Below are 19,860 nucleotides of genomic sequence, written 5' to 3'. Positions count from 1 at the left end.
TAGATTCACAACATTATTGTCCCACATTTTCGCGAGAGGAAATAAAATCCCATTCGCCCGTCAGTGTGTCCGTTTGTAACAAAAATTTTAACCTTTGGTCATAACTTTTGAATGAGAAGAGATACATGTATGGCTTTCATATTTCACATGTACATTACTCCTGGCGATATCTTTCCGAATTTACTTTGATGTTTGACCATTTGGTTTTGACCTTGAAGTTTGACAATTAAAATACATGTATGCCAAAAATAATTGCATTCGAACCACAATCTCCGAGGACCATGGTTTTAACAAACTGGAATCTTCCCTATATATAGTAAAGACCTTACTTATACACATTTAGGTTTCTTACAGAGGTAATCATATTTTAATGCATTTTAAGCTGCGTATTGCCCGCTCAGTATCCCCCGCCTTCGCGAAAGCGAGGGAACATTAAATTTCATTCGACTGTCAGTCAGTAGTTCTGTTCGCCAATCACAAAAACTCTAACCCTGGTCATATCTTTTGAATAAGAAAAAAAAGGTTTTTCATATTACACATACATGTTACCTGTAAATATACAATAACAATGATTATTTTACCCCCTGACCTTGACCTTGAAGTTTGACCTACTTTTAGAAAGTTAAACATTACATTGAATTGGCCATAACTTTTGACTGAAAAAAGATAGCCTAGGGTTTACATATTAATCAAGTGTATTACCTGTGACAAAATCTTTCTAAATAGATTACACTTTTTTTTTTACCGCGTGACCTTTACCTCGAAGTTTGACCTACTTTTCAAAAACTTTAACCTAGCTCATAACTTTTGAACGAGAAGATATAGGGCCTTCATATTAAACCTGTAAATTGCTTGTGACAAGATTTTTCTAAATGCACTATGATTTTTGATTTTGTGACCTTGTCCTTGAAGTTTGACATAATTTCAAATAATGTTAATTTTTCCTTGTAACTTTTGATTGAGAAAAGATATAGCTTTCATAGTTTTTGAATTGGGCATTTCGTTTGACAAGATATTTCCGTGCATGCTGATTTATGACCCCTTGACCTATTTGAAATAATCAATTTCGGTGATTTTTTTTCTAAATGACATATGAAAGGGCGTTCATATTTGACACAATATGCCATAAAAATGACATTTAACCCACCGAAACATCGAAAGTGGGGGCAACAATTCTTCCTATTTGCCTGTTTTTTTTTTAAGAATCATTCTTACAATATACATATAACAGACCAGAAATATAAAACGTTAATGTTATTTAAATCTACAATATAAGCCAAGCAAATTTTTTTTTCACGGGACGTTAGTTGGAGGAGCCAAATGAATATAAGTAAAGTAATTGGGGAAAATTCAGACTTGAGCCTGAATGTGAGAAACTTCGTAAATCCAATAGAAGATCTAAGAAAAAAAGAACATCTAACTTATTCGTTTAGTAAACTAAAATAACTGATATCTATATTTGCACAAAAGTTCTATTTAAAAATTTAAAGAAAAAAATTATGCTGATTAATGTACCAGGTAAGTTCAAAATGATTACTTAAAAGACATGACAAGGAAAAAAAACGTCTAAATCCGACTGTAGTGTCACTTGTATTGATTAACATATTCCAAAGAGTTTTTAAAAAATCTTTTAGTTCTACATCCTTATAAATACAGGCAGTTTGATAAATAAAAAAAGGGATTGGAATTATCAGGAACGAACAAAAGCTCTCCGGTTTGTCGGTAGATGATTGAATTGTGGGTTCTTCACACAGTCTGCAAATCATCTCAAAATAATTAATACCCTTTTCATTATTCACCACTCCTGATTCAACTACAAAATTAGAAGTAAAAAATAAAAAAAAAAAATTTAAAAAAATAAAAAAATGAAAAAAGAACAAAAAATACAGACATGGATAGCGAAATGTTAGACACGTAATAAAGAATTCCGGAAACTGATGATAAAATCAAATCGAGGGCGATGGAAAGTGATCAAATACTGAATAAAACCGTCAAAGTTAACAATTCAAACGCCACTTCAGAAGAAAACGTGTCAGAGAGCATAGTGCCGCCAAGTCTTCAATATGGCTTCGGAGTTCTTGGAAACATCATGGCTATATTTTTTCTCTGTCGATCTGCCGGGGAACATAAATGGAAACCTTTCTACAGATTGGTGTGCGGGTTAGCCATTACAGACTTGTGTGGAATTGCCTTAGTCTACCCCGCGGTTATGTTGCGCTACATATCTGGATTTACTTACGAATTTCCTAAGCCCCTGTGTGAGTACTGTTCGTTCTGGTTCTCTTTTGCCTTCATGTCGTCAGCGCTGATCGTCAGTGCCATGTCTTTTGACCGTTTTCTGGCTGTTCGGTATCCATTATGGTACAGGAATTCCCAGGAAAAGAGAGCTAACACCATGCTTCTGGCGATATGGGCTTTCACCGCCACCGTGTCCTCTCTAAATCTTGTAGGCATTGGATCCGCCAGGAACTTTTACCCCGGGTCCTGGTGTTTTATAGACTTTGCTAACACGGGACTCAGGAAAGGATTAACACGTACATATATTCCATCATTGGCTTTGTTATTCTACTCATAACGTTTGTGCTAAACGTAGCTGTCACTTATTCCGTTTGTTGAAAGCCAGTTTTAACGACAGTTGGCAATAAGAGAAAAAGAAATGACATTTACATCATTGTTTTCCTGATGTTAATTTTTATGTTGGTGATATTCAATGTACGTCACAGGTTTCTTACTTGGTATCAAGGTTTGTATGTCGGTTATATTATGTGTATGTTACAGGTTCTTATGTTGATGTTAAGGTTTGTATGTCGGTTATATTCCTTGTATGTTACAAGTATGTTGATATTATAAGGTTTGTATGTTAATGTTAAGGTTTGTAGGTAGGTGATATTATGTGTATATTACAGGTTCGTATGTTGAGTTAAGATTTGTATGTCGGTTATATTACGTGTATGTTACAGGTTGGTATGTTGATTTTAAGGTCTGTGTGTCGGTTATATTACGTGTATGTTACAGGTACGTATGTTGACGAATGCCAGCGCCAGGAGTCCTAAGAATGGACCCGAGGAACTTCTGGCTGTTCGACTGACTATCAGTAACTCTATTGTGGACCCATGGATCTACATCATTCTACGCAGAGAAAATCTGGTCAAGATAGTGACTTTGATTCGTAGAATTAACAGTCGTAAACACAAGCAAGGAAACATCTTCAATATAGAAGCATGTGCTGGTGGGAATAAAATGAACATAAAAGAACACACCCCAGCTTCTAGCATTGCTACCTGTACAACAGGGCTATGAATACATTTAGCAAATAAGCGTTGTTTTTTTTTTACTATAGATGTCTTTTTACTTTTTTTCACCGCAATTGCTTTAGAAGTAAAAAGCCTGTTAAGTTGATTAAGAAATTATTCTAGATCAATATGAAAAGCACTATTTTTATAAACAAATAATGTAAATGAAAAAATAGAAATATTAAATTAATCATAATGAAAGTTAATTCGTTCAAAGTATAACCTATAGCAACTTTGTTTATATTTTTGAGTATCATCAATATCTTTTTAAATGATCAATATTTTCCCTGTATTTCAATATTTCCTGCGCCATCTTGGTGACTCATCTTTCATAACATAAATAGTCACATGTATCATTGCATTCAATTTTCAGCATACACGGATTAATAAAGAGATGTAGAGTTTGGGAAAAAAAATGATTTCTAATTTTATTTGCATGAACTATTTGCGAAATCTCTTCAAACCATCAGTCAGTTTAAGTACATATTTAATCGCAGAAACATCAAATTAATGACTTTTGATTTATTTTGCTTGTTTGATTTCTTCTCATGTGATTTAAATAGGGTTATATTCATTCACTAGAGTAACATGCCACAACTGCCAACAAAAGCAACAGTGCTGAAAATGTTTGGGAATGGATTGGTGTGGAACCTCCAGTGCCATCTGCAATTAAAACAAAAATAAAAATATTTATATAATTATCGCTTTAGGAATTTCACCTTTTTTAATGTTCCTTATAAAATGAATTTAGTTGGGGCAAATGTAATGCGATAGACGACGATATTTGCAGGAACTACAATATGTGTCAAAAAAAATATCGTTCTGTGTATAAGGCACAACATTTGGTATCTGTAATTTGCAAAAAGCTCCCAAAAGCCCCAGATAATTTTTTTTTTTGAAAAAAGATGTTTTTACCCTGATCATGATTTGATAAACATAAAAATCGATACACTATTGAGTATAAAAAAAGGATTGGATTAGAATGAATAATTTCAATAAATATTACTGTAGGACAAATTGTTTTTGCAATCAAAGTCAACGTATTATTCGACGATAAAAATTGCAAAGCGTAGACCTAAAACAAAATTGTTGGTATCTTTGTAGCATCAACTTCTCTGACAATATCTTTCCTTTCCGGTTTCGTCAAAGATGACTGATCATATACTATTAAAATGTTTGATTATCGAATACAAAACAATGTACATTGTATAAAAATTTTGAAAAAACATATAAATGATAGGGAAATTAAAGGAGAATGAATACATTTCATTACCTTGAGTTAACGTTGTCACTTGGACACTTTGAGTTGTTATACCAAACGGATCTGTTAAAGACAATTAATTAGCAAATCTTGTTAAAATCTTTAAACTTTCCAAAATCATTAAAACTTGACAAAACATTTTGAAAGTCTGACTTCAGCCACTGATGAGTGCTAACACACACACTCTTTCTCTCTATTTTAATTCACACATATTTCAAAACATTGATATCTTCAAATTTCAACATAGAAAAGGAACTCAGTTAAAAGTCGATGTACACTGTACTAGTTTGTATTCTTAGAATTTCCTGATTTTTATACCATGCATGTTTAGTCTATCTGCGCATCAAAAGGCATCTAAAAATTACTGTTACACTACTAAAATCTGTACGTGTTTTGAAAAAAAAACAACAACAAAAGAAGTATTCTCTAAAATTGTTGCTTTGAAAAAGTGGTATTTGCGATATAAAAGAAAACCCATAAATTTCTTTTTAAAATGATTTTAAAAAAAAAATCTGTGTGTAGGAGAAGTGGTTTTCGGGGGAGCTAAAACATAGTTACTGTAAACTGATTTCTTAAGCTACTGTATGACAACTCACCCCTAACAGTTATATTCTGGCTGATGGTCACCTTGTCCCCCTCTGTCTTATGGGAAATCTTACAAGAGTATGTTCCACTGTCAGCGACTCTTAGGTCTACGAAATTACAAAAAAAAAAATAATAATAAAAAATACAACTTGTATACATACAAATGTACTTCTCTAGTATATTTCAAGCTTTCCTTTTTTTCTTATTCCTGTAGCAGAAGATATTTATATTTCCGCAATTTATATTTTTTAAAAATAGATAGTTATTGGTTAATTATTTATTTTAAAAGAAAATCATCCACATTTCAAAAACAGAGGGATTGAGAACAGATGCAGATTTTTAAGGTTAAAATCAATGAAAAAAATTAATATTCGCCCACCTGGAAGTGTGAAATAATACGTCGTCCTATTCTGTACCGTAGCTTCGGCGCAGCTATGATTCCTGCCCGTCTGTACCGCTTGGTTGTTGTGACAATACGTAATACTGCCGAAATTCAAATACACATCCAGATCCGACAAACTGTCATTACCGGAAGCTTCCACATAACAGGAAGTGTTGTAGGTGTCGCCAGGAGCGTAAGGTGCTTCCGGTCCGTGGAAAACCAACGTAAAGGAGTAACTGAGCTTACCCACAACATCTGGAAACATAACTTACGGTGTATTACACGTCTATATTCTGGGTAAATAAAGAAGATTAAAATCGTAATAAACAAGAGGTACAGTTGTAAAATATTGTGAATACACTTACAAGTGCGTTGATCCAGTAACACTAAAAGACAGGCAGCATAATAATACCAGTCATAGTTCCTTAACATCGTCAGGGTTAGGTAGCTTGCCAAATTACTGGAAATGGAAAATCATGGATTGTGTATTAATGTTTTTTTTAGTTTGGAAAACAGGGCCCTAGCATCTTTTTTGAAAGATGGAGCCAGAGGAAGAAAGAAAGAAAAATTTGTCCGAAATATATAAATCCTATTTCGCTGGGGTAAGGGGCGGGTCTGGGGTTTAATTGTGGGTTCGAACTTCTTTAAGTACCCTTTTTTTCACACACAATCGGCCTTTCAATGTAAACAATTTCAATAGTAATAAAAAAGTTATGTTTAACTTGGAAAAAAAAACGGGGAGATACTATGTGCCTGCCAAAAAAAAAAAAAAAAAACTTTACCAGTGAAATAAATTATGTTTTCTTTACTTACTGTCGAATTACAACTGTTTACATGCATGTATGTGACAATTTTCCAGGTAAGATATAAATTTTTTTTTTAGACCTAAATGTTGAATAAACAAATTTAGATCGACAGGTGAGTGAGTTGCCTACCTTACTTTACCAATGGGTTAAATCTGGGCTATAAACACGTTCAGGTAATTTTTAACTAATGCACACACTCGAACTTAATTCAATGAATAACAGAACTTAGGATGTTTGGTACAAGGAAACTTAACACTAGCTGAATCAAATGATGATAACTAAACAATATTTTATGTTTTCAGACATTTTATAAAGTAGTATACTTACATTCAAAAGTTTAGGTCGGTGCTTTTGTTCAGGAGTGAGGAGCTGGAACCTTTAGTTGAAACCTGTCCTTCTTAGGTTACTTAAGGTCAGAGGTCAACAACTTTATCCAGACTGTATAACCCTAGAAATTGCATTGCACAATGGTTTTGACATGACATAAATACAAACTGCTGTAAATAGTCCAGTTGCGACCTCGAATAGCAAAAGGGTAACAAGGCGTTCGCCCCTCTTAAATTTTCACATTAAAAAAGTACCATTGTTTCTTCTTACTTTAAAGTAAATGAATGGTGAAGAAATTTATAAAAGGCTAAAATTGAAATGAGTTTGCGATGTTGAATAAGAGTGTTAAATGCTGATCGACTTTTTAAAAAAAATATTAATTGTTAGGCCATTATTTCCACAATGAGTTGTCCATGAATTTTTTTTCGATCATGACAAGGAGCCCATGGCGGTTGTGATGGGGATGTGCAGGGGATGCTCACTCTTCCATGACAGCTGATCCCACCACTGATGCTTTGGAGGTCCGTGTTTGCTCCGCTCCTATTTTGTATTGTTTTATATATTTTTGTGAAAACTGTTCGTTATCACCACATAATTTATGTAACTTGATTCTTTAGCTTTAAATAATTTTACAAATATTAGGTTCAAGAATATGTATTCAAAAGTTATAATTCTAGTCATCAAATAATATTAGCCTAAAACTTACAAGTACAACGGCGATGACGGCGATATCAAAATCTCTTGAAAGAATCAATACAGCTGACCCCCTTCCAAAGAATGATTTTGAAAAGTCCAAACCAAATTGCTTTGTATTAACTATAAAGTAAAGATATATGTTCTTTCCACAGGCACTTGTTTCATACAGTAAGCTTAGTTTTCTACTATATAATAACACAAGGTATCCATCTTTCTCGAGACCAAAAATGTAGGTCACCAATTCAAACTCCTTTTTTATGTATTATCTGCAGCTGGCCACAAAAACCCCACATGTAATGGTTAGCGGAGTCCCCCTTCTTGGACCTTATGTATATTTCCTTACCTCACCCCCTCGCGAACTTTGACACTGGCCATAAAATTACACGCTTCGTCAATCGAAAGAAAAAGTACATCTCTAAACAGCTCAGCACTTCTGGTTTGGCAACCGCGATATAATACACAAGATCTCATTGGCTACTGGTACATATTGCACTGGTGTAGAGAAGATCCTTAACAAAATAATTTTGCATAAATAATAACTATCAAATGTTCTTAAAAATTACCAAAACATTGTCATTTTACAAAAAATTTTGTCAGAAACTCAGAACAATATCGATTTTCAAATTTGCGCTAAAATAATATTTCGGTCTTCTCATGTGTCTTATACAATTGCATCGAAAACTCCCGAGAGTACCGTAACCAATGAGATCTTGTGTATTATATCGCGGTTGCCAAACCGGAAGTGCTGAGCTGTTTAGAGATGTACTTTTTCTTTCGATTGACGAAGCGTGTAATTTTATGGCCAGTGTCAAAGTTCGCGAGGGGGTGAGGTAAGGAAATATACATAAGGTCCAAGAAGGGGGACTCCGCTAACCATTACATGTGGGGTTTTTGTGGCCAGCTGCAGATAATACATAAAAAAGGAGTTTGAATTGGTGACCTACATTTTTGGTCTCGAGAAAGATGGATACCTTGTGTTATTATATAGTAGAAAACTAAGCTTACTGTATGAAACAAGCGCCTGTGGTTCTTTCAGCTGGTTTGGAATATCGATCAGGCCTGGGTTCCTGCAGTAGACATTTGACCCAATTTACCGACATCAAGAGAAGTCTAAATAGATCTAAATCTCTACATAAAAGATGATTTACCAAAGGGCGGGTATGTTAAGGAAGCATATTATATTAAGTCATTTTTCGGGAAATTCAAACTTTTTAAAGAAAATTTAGCTTGATAATTTACCAAAACCTCCGATAAGCGTAAACTATTATTATCTATTGCATAAAGATAAAAGAGTGTCTAACGCAACGACGTGCAACACCACCACGGCATCACGTGACTTCTATTAATAGCAAAATTTTCCTTAATAAAAAAGCGAACAGAACAACAATACCCCGGAGTTAAATAATTTTTTTGAGTAAATAATGTAGTTGAAAAGCATCTATTTTGCCTAAAAAGTGCTGCTAGAATCCCACTGTCCCGTCAGTAAAATAATTATTCCACACATTCGCACGAAACCTTACCCTATGTTTTGAATTTTTTACCTATGAACCGAGATTTTTCGTAAAACCATGCTTAACTCGGGATTCTAGCAGCACTTTCCAAGTATTTTAGGATGCAAATTTTCCATCTGTACAAATTTTATGTTTAGAAATATACAGCTTATTGTTGTTCTGTTCCATTATTTTTGTCAAAGGCCGACCGGGATACGTATATAGCTGTCTTCGAAAGAGAATATAATCTATAAATATAAATTAGCATACCTGTTTTATTATATTACTCCATATAAATTTCACAAAATATTCACGATATTTGCTTTTAAACTCAAATTTACGTATCTTTGATCATACCGTCATAGCCTAATTCTCTTTACACGACATGATCAATTTCCGATCAATTCCAAAGTTACTTGATGTACACATATGACGTCATCGGTGGTAGATTTTAATCAAAATGACAGAATACATCATAACAAAAAAAGAACATTTCATTTTTAGAGAGAAAACATTGATAGAAAATTAGAAATACAACGTAATTTGTTTTGATGATCTGCTTTATCGAAAAAAGATCTGCTATATCGAAAAAAGTGTATTTTCCCAAGGTTCTGTCAGCAAATTACCATTAATAATTCCTTCCATCGGATTTCATGTAATTCTTTAAAAACATATTTAAACACTGCACGTTAACAATTCATATTGACGTCGTTTTGACGTTACAACGTTGAGTAGCAATTCCTGACGTTATGTCAGTACTAGTATAAATATATTGACCTATGGAATAAGTAACGATACAAAACTTAATTTTATTCATCATTTAATTTATTGTGGAGACGTATTAGGATGACCAGCAACTTACTTGCACTAGTATTGTGAAATTCATATTCTGATCACAAAGTCCAAATAAACGGTATAAAATAGTAATTATTGCAAATAATTTCATTTATGTGACATGTTCTTGTTTTATTATGTTATTATATAACAATGTCTGTATTGTACTGTATTTATACTAAGCAGCTATTCGGTTCTTTTATTGAACTAATTTTACCCCTTTTCCTACATCTAAATATGGGTTCAACCAATCAGCAAAGCTCTTATCCATCACGTGATCATTATTGATCCGTTTACCAAAAGAGAAAGCATGGTTTATTGAACTGCTGAATTTTTCGAACCCACCATCCACCCCATCTGCCACCAATGCTTGTTATTTCTTTCAGGTTGACATTTTTGTTGCTATGATTTACCCATCTTTTTTGACAGTGTTTGAATGGGTTTAAAAGAGATTTATAGTACTTATTTTCTACCGCACGTTCTAACTGAACAAGTAAACTTTTTGTACATTGTTATAAATGGCAAATTCATGTATTAGGTTACTGAGATTGAGTCCGACATTTATTTTGTACCTCGCAATTTTGCTTCGGTGTGCAGTTTTCCATATGATTTTTCAACATAAAGCAGTGTTGCTTTTTATATATGGTTTTTCCTCGGCGGTGAAAGAAACATAGTTGTGTTCAATTTAATGCCTGCGCGATTATATGGTTATTGGCTGTTTGTTATTTTGTTTTCCCACCTTTTTTGATGACAGGCAGCAGTTTAGAGCATTTTGTATATGTCTTCCAAACTTATGATGTTTATAAGAGGGTCAACTTAAAATGCATGTATATTGTACCTTGTGAAAGATTACAGGGTTTGAATTATTATTCTAGTCTGGTTGACCCCCCTTTTGCCTATGTACATCATGTTACAATGTCATTATGGTGCTGGGGGTCAGATTGTGTAATATTTTGACTAAGATGTGTAATACTCTATATTTGAGTCCTCCTTTTTCTGACCCCCATTTTGTTAACTGTGTTTTACTTTTCCGTCATTTACTTTAATAAATGACATATTTCACTTCAGCATGATGTTACTTGTTTTTGCCTGTTTATCAAAAAACAAGCTCAGTCGTTTGGCAGGAGAACTAAGGAACATAAATAATTTTCGTGCAGCGACATTAACATGCAGCGACAATGTTCACCGCGAGTGAAAAAAATATAAGTACCTGTGTTTTTAGGAAATGCATGGTCAATAGGATTTCAGGCATAAAACAAAAATTTGATCACGGTAGGAAAACATCCCTATAATGAGGAAATAAGTGGGCGGGGGGGGGGGGGGTGGGGGGTGGTTACCTGCAATGTTCTTTCTATATTAGTCGCAAGCTATAGTATATGGCTCGAAATCTCAAGCATTTTTTTTAATTTCGAATTTTCTGAATTAAATTTCAAGACGCAAAATGTAAAACACTTGCATTTAGCTTTTACATGTTGAGCTTTTATCATAAAAAATATGTAGAAAAAAATTTTACTTGTAAATTGTTTACAGTGTTTTGTAAATCTTAAAATCCAGGTGTTTGAATAAAATGAATTTCACAATTTATTAGCAAGCAAAACAAGGCGAGTGCACGAGATTTGAATACGTAACACCCATTCAATATTAATAATGATAATTTTAAAGAAAACAGGAAAAATGCTTGTAATTAAATTTAACTCGATTTTAGTGATGAGGATTTATTTCCATCCTGAAAAGTATACGCATATTTTCGCCCCGGCTTTGATTTGAAGTCAAGTTCCCCTGAGTTTCAAATAACTTGCGCACATACAATCCCTCAAGTTTCTTGCTAAGCAATTTTGTATTCATGATAAATTTCTTTCTGCAAGCCATAACTTTTACGCTGATTTATTCTGATTGACTTTTAGCAGTTTAGATACGCTACAAATATAATTTATTACTTTCATTTGGTATTGTATTTAATTAGTCCTAAGACATTACCTATAATCACACCAGAATTCAGACTGAAATTTAATTATAAAACATGTACGAGGTTTACGTACAAAAGCATGCACTATGTTTTAATTAAATCTACTTTTAAATTCGTACAGACTTTAAGAGCCATTCTCTGTAATGATTTGAAATTTTATATAGGAGCTGTGGCACGCATAGTCTCAGAATTTCTCCAAACTCTCTATGATAAAAGGCATTGATACCCTGAACTGAAATCAGACAAAAATTGGTTGCTATGTTTTATAGTTACCATGGCAACATGTCTTAAAGTTTGAAAAATGGCATTTTTTAACATGTTTAGAGCCCCATAGTTAACATTTGCGGCAAAGCAAACAATTGTTAATGACTGTTTCCAGAAGTTAAAGGTAAGATATCTCAAATGCATGATAAACATGTTTGGTAAATCAACTATTACATACGTTACTATGGTAACAAAGTATTCAAAAGTAAAAAAAAATATTCATTGAATTTTATGAAGTCATACTTGTAAAAATGAAAAGCAATTATAGGATGAAATGTTACCAAATAATAGAAAAAAGAGCCTTGAAACACATACCAAGAAAAAATATGATATTTCATTTTGGTTGGCAATGGTTGCCAAGGTTTTTATGCCCCAGAGAGCCTTCAAAGTAACACTATGTATGTTTAAATATGATCCTATCTTTTAAAAAAAGCACATTTCCTCATAACTAATGATCAATTTTATAAGATGTTGGTGTGCTCCAAATTTTCCCATTTCAAAAAATTCAGATTAGATTCTTTAAATAGAGCGTTGCTATGGAAATAAGCAGAAAATATATGCTTAAAAACCTGAAAAATATTTTGTTTCCTTGGATACGTACCCTTAAATGTAGATTCCCAAAACTTTTATGATTCATATCTATTAACAGTTAACTTGACTTTTAATTTTGACTATCATCCAATCTCTAAGTGGATGCAAGAAGTTGGCACACAGGATTTAATATTGATATAAAGTTAAAAAAATCGAACATTTTCCCTTCTTGGTAACCATAGCAACAGTGTTGTTTTATTCATCAAATTTTATCAATATATGATATTTAACTTCAGTTCTAACAGATAAGACCATTCCAGTTGAGCTCTTTAATTTGTTTCTTGATTAAATGGCAATTTAATTCTTAATGCAGCGGAAAAAAATTCACTTTTAAGCACTAGTACTTTGTTTCCATGGTAACACTACAAAGTAGCGATTATACCCAATTTTTCTTATGGTTTTGCTGTTGCAAGGTCCTAAGGATGCATATTTGTCAGTTTTTAATTTTCATGTTTTTCCTCAAAACAGTAGCATTAACCCAATCTTAGTTACTGGTTTTGCATGGTTATACTGTGTTTCCATGGCAACCATAAAAGTTATTTATAGAATAATATTGCTTATACTTATATACTTAAGGTCAAACATTTTCATTGTTTTTCTTAAGTCAATGAGTGAGTTTTAGCATGTAACACCTACCATTAGTGAATATGGAGTGTTTTTAAGCATATTTCAGCATTTTAAATGTATTCCAAATGTACCCTTGGTTACCACTTACTTAGAGTTATATTCTAAACAGTTTCTTCGCAGTATAAGTGACATCAAGGTGTCATGTTTTTGTTAGAATGGTTTGTTTGCTTTTTCTAGTTTTTATTAAGCCACAGTCAGGATTTAAAGTGGCTGAAAATCTCGATTTTTCAAACTTTTCCGGCTGTTGCCATAGCAACCGAGACACTTAGCAACGAAATTTTGTTGGATATTTGTTTCTGGTGTCAAGTACTAAGCATGGGTGAAGTTTCATCAAAATCGGTGACCATGCGTGGCAACGAAGTTTAAGTGGTTACAGAGAATGGCAATTAAGTCATTTGCAAAGAATTAAACGGGAAACAACGTGACGTTGCCTTTGTGACGTAACTGACGTCATAATCAAATGTGCACAAAACAACCGCTCGAATCGCCAAAATTGTGTACCAAAATTGATGACAAAAGCAAACCCGCTAGCCTGGTTCCCGAGGCCTTCCGATGTGCACATCGGAAGGCCTCGGGAACCAGGCTACAAACCCGCGACCTACCTTAATATGATAATCATCTAACACAAAACATTTTAGACAATCATCTAACAGAAAACATTTTAGACAATCATCTAACATAAAAATATACCATGTAAGTACGGGTGTTTTGGCTGTGAAACACTCTCTATGTAATGATTTTTTAGAAGAACTTTGAATCTCAAACTGATTTTTTTTGTTTTTTAATTTCAGCATCTAAACTTACTGAAAGGTACAATATTTTTAACGCAATATTTATTTATTTTTTAAAGATTCTTTTGTTTTTTGTTTTCTCTAGGATTCATTAACATCTTCATGATCTCTTGCGTGTAAGCTATTCCCAGAGTCGCTCTAAAAATAAAATTCCCTAGACTATCTTTAAAGAAAAAATTGTTTGGTTGCCCTCTTCCGACCGACTAATTAAAATCCTAGTACCCGACTCAAAATTTTTTTAACATTCCAGGACTCTATATTTTTCTCTTTATTCCTGTAAACCCGTCAACAAATATATTAAAATTTTCTAGAAAAAAGAGTTTCCCACCTACCTACCAATCCAATAATTTTACCATGATTCAAGAAATATGATTTCAAAGATGGACCTAGAAATGGTCTTCACAATCGACACTTCAAAACCGATCACAGCAAGACCAAATAGCAAACACATACCTCTTAATCACCCAAGTGGGGTATATGTGGAATTTGAAAGCCCTATTTTTCTGATCCAAAAGTTATGACCTAGGTTAAAGTTTTTGTTGTGACAGAGGAACAGCTAGATACAAGGAAAGACAGACACATGCATGAGATTTCATGTCGACTATTTTCCCCGATAACAATAATGATGATGTGCAATCCACTGAATATCTAATTTTAGTTGACAAAAAACTATGCTTGAATATCATTTTTTTTTCAAGCCATTAAATTTATAGGGTTTTGTTCACCTGCACCTTTGCTAGCCAAGGATTTCTGACATGCGACGCTCCTCAAGAACCCTAGCTTGGCATACGGTCAAATCAAAAGACGGGATTGTGTTTGTCACGTACATGATCTAGAATCTATCAGATACGCACAGATTTCGCACAGATTTCGTCATCGACAGAAATAAAGATGCGTGTATCAAAAAATTAAATAAAAGATTTTTTTCAGGAATAATTAAGAAGCAATAATTGAGTTATATATGTTCATTTATTATTTATAGTACAAATCTGAAGCTTCTTTTGCTGATATTGGATGACACAATAGCTATTAATAGAAGTGCATGTTATCTTACAGATCATTACTCACTTGCGTTTTTCATTACCGAGATTAAAGAGTCAAGAAGTATTCTGAACGCAAATATCGTCATTTACAAAAAAAAAAAAAAAAAAAAAAAAAAAAAACTGATTGGTAAACCGCTTGTACCGAATCCCAATCAGCGCTCGAGAAAACCCCCAAGTTCTATCAACACAGTATGCCAAGGGATAACGAGGAGAGTAGCGTATCAGAAACCCTTGACCAGCGAAGATGGTTCATCTGAGTCAAAGGTTCAAGTACTACTGTAGATCACTTATTTTTCCAGACACCTTTTTTCACGAGATAATCATTGACTCTTTAATAGCGAGAAAAAATTTTCACGAATTGAGATCATTGCTCCATATAATCTAAAGAAATTCTATTATACGCGAGAATTTTGGCAAGGATACCGTCTCGCGTAATTACGAAATCGCGAAAATACGAACAAAAAGTGATTTACAGTATTGAGCTTTTCTATTAGATCGAAATATGCCAGTTATCTGTCGTCATTGTTGTCGTCGTCAGCTGGTTTTCTCCTCCTGATCTACTTTGACCATTTTAAACCAAACGTGACACAAAGTAACATTTGTTCGAGAAATGTGAGTTTGTTTAAATAAAAATCAATGCCTCTATTAAAAAATTGGTTCGTTTATTAAAAAAAATCATTTCCTAAAGAATATATGGGTTTGATAAAAAAGGAAACTTTAATGAAAACTTTCTGGCATAATCTAGATTTAAGTTTGCTCAAATCGTGATCATCTTGGATTAGGGTAGGGCCACCATGCATAGGCGATAACATTTTTATGGATACATATAGAAAAAAAATCAAATTCTTCTCAAGTACAAGAAAACCATTGTAAGTCATTTTTATCTAGAAAGCATCCTGACAACACAATAGTTTTTTTTAAAGATTGACTTATTAATAAGTAACAATTTAATATTTTAATTCTTAGAGAGTACAAATTTATTTCCAAATTCAAAACAGCGTTTCAGGAGAAAGAAAAAGAAAGCAAATAAGTAATTATAATAAACAAACTAAAAATTTTTTTTTAAATTTCGTTTCATGAAATAAAATAACGTTTTTAGTTCCGGGTACCAATTTTGTAGAGTCTACATCTTTATGAAAAAATTTTAAAAAACATGTAAGGGAAAAACGTAGAAGAGAACAAAGACAAATATTATAATAATATATAAATACAAAACAAATAAATCAATGTCTAAAAAGACCCTGCGAAGCTTTACTCTGGTGGAAGAGGGATCAAAATTCTAGTAAGCAAATGATCTGCAAATGAACAACGTCTCCAGCCACGGTGCAAAGTTACCCCAAATTTCGTAATCAGCTTTCATAGACAGTAAAGGTTAAATATTGCCACTAGCTTCTTTGCCGTGAGTTTCAGAATCAAAGATCAACACTGAGTTGTTCAACGAATCAAGGAAAGGATAGTTATACTTGTGACTTTCTGTGTAAAAATCGGGAAGCATGGATGTATGGTGGTTAAGCAATGGTACAAACAATTTCAGCCATTTGAACGCAACCGAGGAAACTATATTAGAAAGCATCATACCTCCCACCCTTCAGTGCCTATTCGGAGTTCTAGGGAACATAATGGCCATTTTTCTTCTGTGTAAGACTTCACGTAAACACAAATGGAAGCCTTTCTACAGACTGGTCTGTTGTCTTGCTTTTACTGACTTTTGTGAAATAGGTTTTGTTTACCCTGCCGTCATGATCCGCTACATTTCCAGGTTTACCTTTATATTTCCTAAACAGTTGTGTGAGTACTGTTCATTTTGGTTCTCCTTCTGCTTCATGACGTCAGCTCTGATTGTGACTGCCATGTCTCTTGACCGCTTTGTAGCAGTAAGGTTCCCTATTTCTTATCAAGCCTCTCAGAGAAAGAGAATAAATATATTGTTAGCTGTCATTTGGATCTTGTCGGGAACTGTATCTTCTCTTTATCTCGTGGGTGTTGGATCCGTCAAAAACTTTTACCCGGGATCATGGTGCTTTATAGACTTTGCCAACAATGGTCAGATGGAAAGAGTGAACACTTTTATATATTCTATCATTGGTTTTGCTATCTTATCATCAACAGTTGCTTTAAACGTCGCAGTGATTTATTCCATATGCAGAAAACAAAGATTTACGACATCAAACAAAAGTAGAAAGAAGAAAGGCGATGTTTTCATTATTGTGTTTTTGTTTGCAATTGTGACATTATTTTCGATATGCTGGGTACCTATAATGGTAAGTTTATTAATTTTTATTTTCGAGAAATAAAGCCATTACAACTACTTCTTGGTTAGAGATATTGTGGCAAATCATTTTTCTGAAAAAAAAAATCATATGTGGTACGACATATTTGTGACAAAGGCACTGCCAGATATAATATACTTTTCTTTCTTTTTTTTGCATTATCCTTCATTGGATATTTTATCCTGCAATGATTTACATTTTTTAACTACTAAAGTATACAAACCATGGAAAATATCAAGTTATTTTTTAATATATTGAATATCGGAAGTAAAGTTTCACATTAGCAAATTAATTTTTAATTATAGTTTTCAAAGTATTTTTACAAAGAATATCAGATGATAGTATTTTACTGATTAAGTTTCTTCCAGCAAAACTTGTATGTAAAAAGAAAATATAAGTGGTATATATTTACATTATTTTATGAATTTACATCGTTTGTGTGTAATTTAAGAGTTATTAAGGTTCTAATCTACAAAATAGTTCTAAGGTAAATTTTGATAGTAAATGAAAGTATTTACCAGTTTTAGTTTAATTCTTCCAGAGGAAATGTGTATAGAATTAATGTAAATTTGATTTATTCCACATCTTATTTTGCAAGACTAACGACAATATTTAAATAAAAAAAATAAAAGTACATGTACTAGGTTTAGAAATATTATAAGCAAAAACTGAAGAACTTATACAGTGTACCACTGTTACAAAAAAAACTTAATGAAAAAAAAACACCAAAACAAACCTACTCTACCTTTATTTGGAAAAATCGAAGTATTTTATGTATAACACTTTTATACTCGAGATAAAAATCTAAATTATGTTTTTTCTCTTTCCTGAACAGCTAATAAAATGAAAAAATAATGCTAATTGAAATACTATAGCTTTAGAGGAAATTCTCATTAAGGAGAAAGCTACGAAGAATATATGTCTAATTTGATATCCAAAACGATATTTGTCCAAACCTACACGTATAAAAGTCTTTATGCCGAATTTTATTATTTTTGTTAATTTATTTTAATTTCTATTTACTAATTCTGAAAATGATGATCGCCAGTATTGAATTGACAAACCTATCTAATTGTACTGTATAAGATTTTCTTATGTTCCTTATAAATGTGAATTTAAATCATTTAATTCGCTATTAAGAGATAATGATAAATAAATCTTTAAAAAATAAACTGTTTATTGGAAATAAAATTATCAATAAAATGGAACGGGTGTTTGTTTTTCTGTAAATAAGTCAAATTTAAACAATTGCAGAATAATTCTTTCCCAAATGTAAGTGCAAAACATTCTCTGCATTATTTAATCAAAATATTCATGTAAAAACGATTGATGGTCGTCAGTGCCATACCATATTTTTTGGGAGACTACTATCTTAGTTTAAAGAACTTGTGTCCGATCCCTTTGACATATTTGTCAATAAAATATATTCAAAACAAAAACAGCCCATTATTTTATCCTACGCAAATATTACGCCAAATATACATGTATATATTGTACTTCTAGATTTAAACTAACGGTAACTTTTCATTTTTATTTTTTTTGTATTTGGCGAATATATGATCTTATATTGTTCTCATAGCCAGAAAAAAATCCTTTCTTTACATGTTTGTGGAATCTTATGCATATTCTATAAATCTACCAAGCAAATCATTTCCAGACTCTGCCTTTACCCTTCGATTGTTTGACGAAAATAATAATCGTTAAATTGTTTTGCTATCACCTCTTTAATCGTTCAGTACTTCAATAAAGACATTATTATATGTTGTTTTTAAAATTATTATCTCTCTCCTCCATGATCTTTCAGTACTTCAACTAATTTGAAGACATTATTTGTTTGAATAATTTATTTCAGGTTCGAATGCTGATCAACGCTAGCACTGGTAACCCAAAGAATGGTCCAGATGAACTGCTGGCGGTGAGAATGACTGTCAGTAACGCTATTGTTGATCCTTGGGTCTACATCATCCTGCGAAAGGAAAATTTAGTTAAAATCTCTAACTGGCACCAAAGAATCCGTAGTTACTTCAGTAAACCCACACCGGAAATATACATTATGAAGGAGACAGCTGATATTGGGACCAGAAATACAGGAAACAATTCGTCGAAAAATACGATCACCGTTTCATTATAATGTTAGATTGCTCACTGTTTGTCACGGATTGTAAATATGTGCACATATTGACGCAGATTCACAAATTGTCTGGTGGAAAAAAAATCAGCCTAAGAATTCTAAATGCTACACTTTTCAAGTAGAGAAAGATAAATTCTTTTATCCCATGTTAAAATACCCCTTATCTCGTGTATGAAATACGTGGAGATACTGAACAGTACTCGAGCTCAAAAGTTAACATAACTCATTTGAATATTTTTGATATCCTATTGCTATGACGTCTCTATCTGGTTTTGCGTTAGAGTAAAGATTTCAAATTATTTTTAAAAATGTGTGTAATGATAGAATAATCATAGTGGATCTAAATGCCTCTGAAATCGTCCAATCATATCATTTTATATTTAACCAATCAGCGCTTGATATTATAACCAATCAGAGTTTCAGAATCATCAACCAATCATTAGGAATTAGAAAGAGTATAAATACAGACACCCATGAAGTATTTGGTTACTTGGTCGTTACTC

General features: G+C 32.7%; 2 protein-coding genes and 1 pseudogene across 3 annotated transcripts; 2 read left to right on the top strand and 1 right to left on the bottom strand.

The window, feature by feature from the left end:
- The first annotated feature begins 1,960 nt into the window (after positions 1-1,960).
- LOC134255629 (prostaglandin E2 receptor EP4 subtype-like) lies at positions 1,961-3,300 on the top strand (annotated as a pseudogene).
- A 497-nt stretch (positions 3,301-3,797) lies between these two features.
- Positions 3,798-6,722, bottom strand: LOC134255630 (uncharacterized). Of its 2 annotated transcripts, XM_062738150.1 has the most exons (6): positions 6,655-6,722; positions 5,887-5,981; positions 5,519-5,776; positions 5,151-5,246; positions 4,567-4,617; positions 3,798-3,956 (listed from the first exon to the last, which is right to left on the bottom strand). In XM_062738150.1, exons 2-6 carry the CDS (start codon positions 5,951-5,953, stop codon positions 3,865-3,867), a joined length of 564 nt encoding a protein of 187 aa, XP_062594134.1. In that variant the 5' UTR covers positions 5,954-5,981; positions 6,655-6,722; the 3' UTR covers positions 3,798-3,864. The 2 variants fall into 2 exon arrangements, with proteins under 2 accessions (XP_062594134.1, XP_062594135.1); XM_062738151.1 differs by lacking the exons at positions 4,567-4,617; positions 6,655-6,722.
- Positions 6,723-16,449: 9,727 nt separating this feature from the next.
- On the top strand, positions 16,450-19,357 carry LOC134255628 (prostaglandin E2 receptor EP4 subtype-like). The gene is made up of 2 exons (XM_062738148.1): positions 16,450-17,217; positions 19,079-19,357. The coding sequence occupies exons 1-2, from the start codon at positions 16,450-16,452 to the stop codon at positions 19,355-19,357; spliced, it is 1,047 nt and encodes a 348-aa protein (XP_062594132.1).
- Positions 19,358-19,860: the final 503 nt, after the last annotated feature.

Source organism: Saccostrea cucullata, unplaced genomic scaffold (assembly GCF_032062105.1).
Source record: "Saccostrea cucullata isolate Sc308-1 unplaced genomic scaffold, CSIRO_AGI_Scuc_v1 ctg3288, whole genome shotgun sequence".
Taxonomy (NCBI): Eukaryota; Metazoa; Mollusca; class Bivalvia; order Ostreida; family Ostreidae; genus Saccostrea; species Saccostrea cuccullata.
This window is presented reverse-complemented; position numbering and strand designations above follow the sequence as displayed.

Coding starts and splice junctions, on each gene's coding strand:
- LOC134255628 (XM_062738148.1), top strand. CDS start 16,450: ATGGATGTATGGTGGTTAAGCAATGGTACAAACAATTTCAGCCATTTG. Junction 17,218..19,078: donor TATGCTGGGTACCTATAATG/GTAAGTTTATTA, acceptor AATTTATTTCAG/GTTCGAATGCTGATCAACGC.
- LOC134255630 (XM_062738150.1), bottom strand. CDS start 5,953: ATGTTAAGGAACTATGACTGGTATTATTATGCTGCCTGTCTTTTAGTG. Junction 5,777..5,886: donor GTTACTGGATCAACGCACTT/GTAAGTGTATTC, acceptor TTATGTTTCCAG/ATGTTGTGGGTAAGCTCAGT. Junction 5,247..5,518: donor GTATTATTTCACACTTCCAG/GTGGGCGAATAT, acceptor GTAATTTCGTAG/ACCTAAGAGTCGCTGACAGT.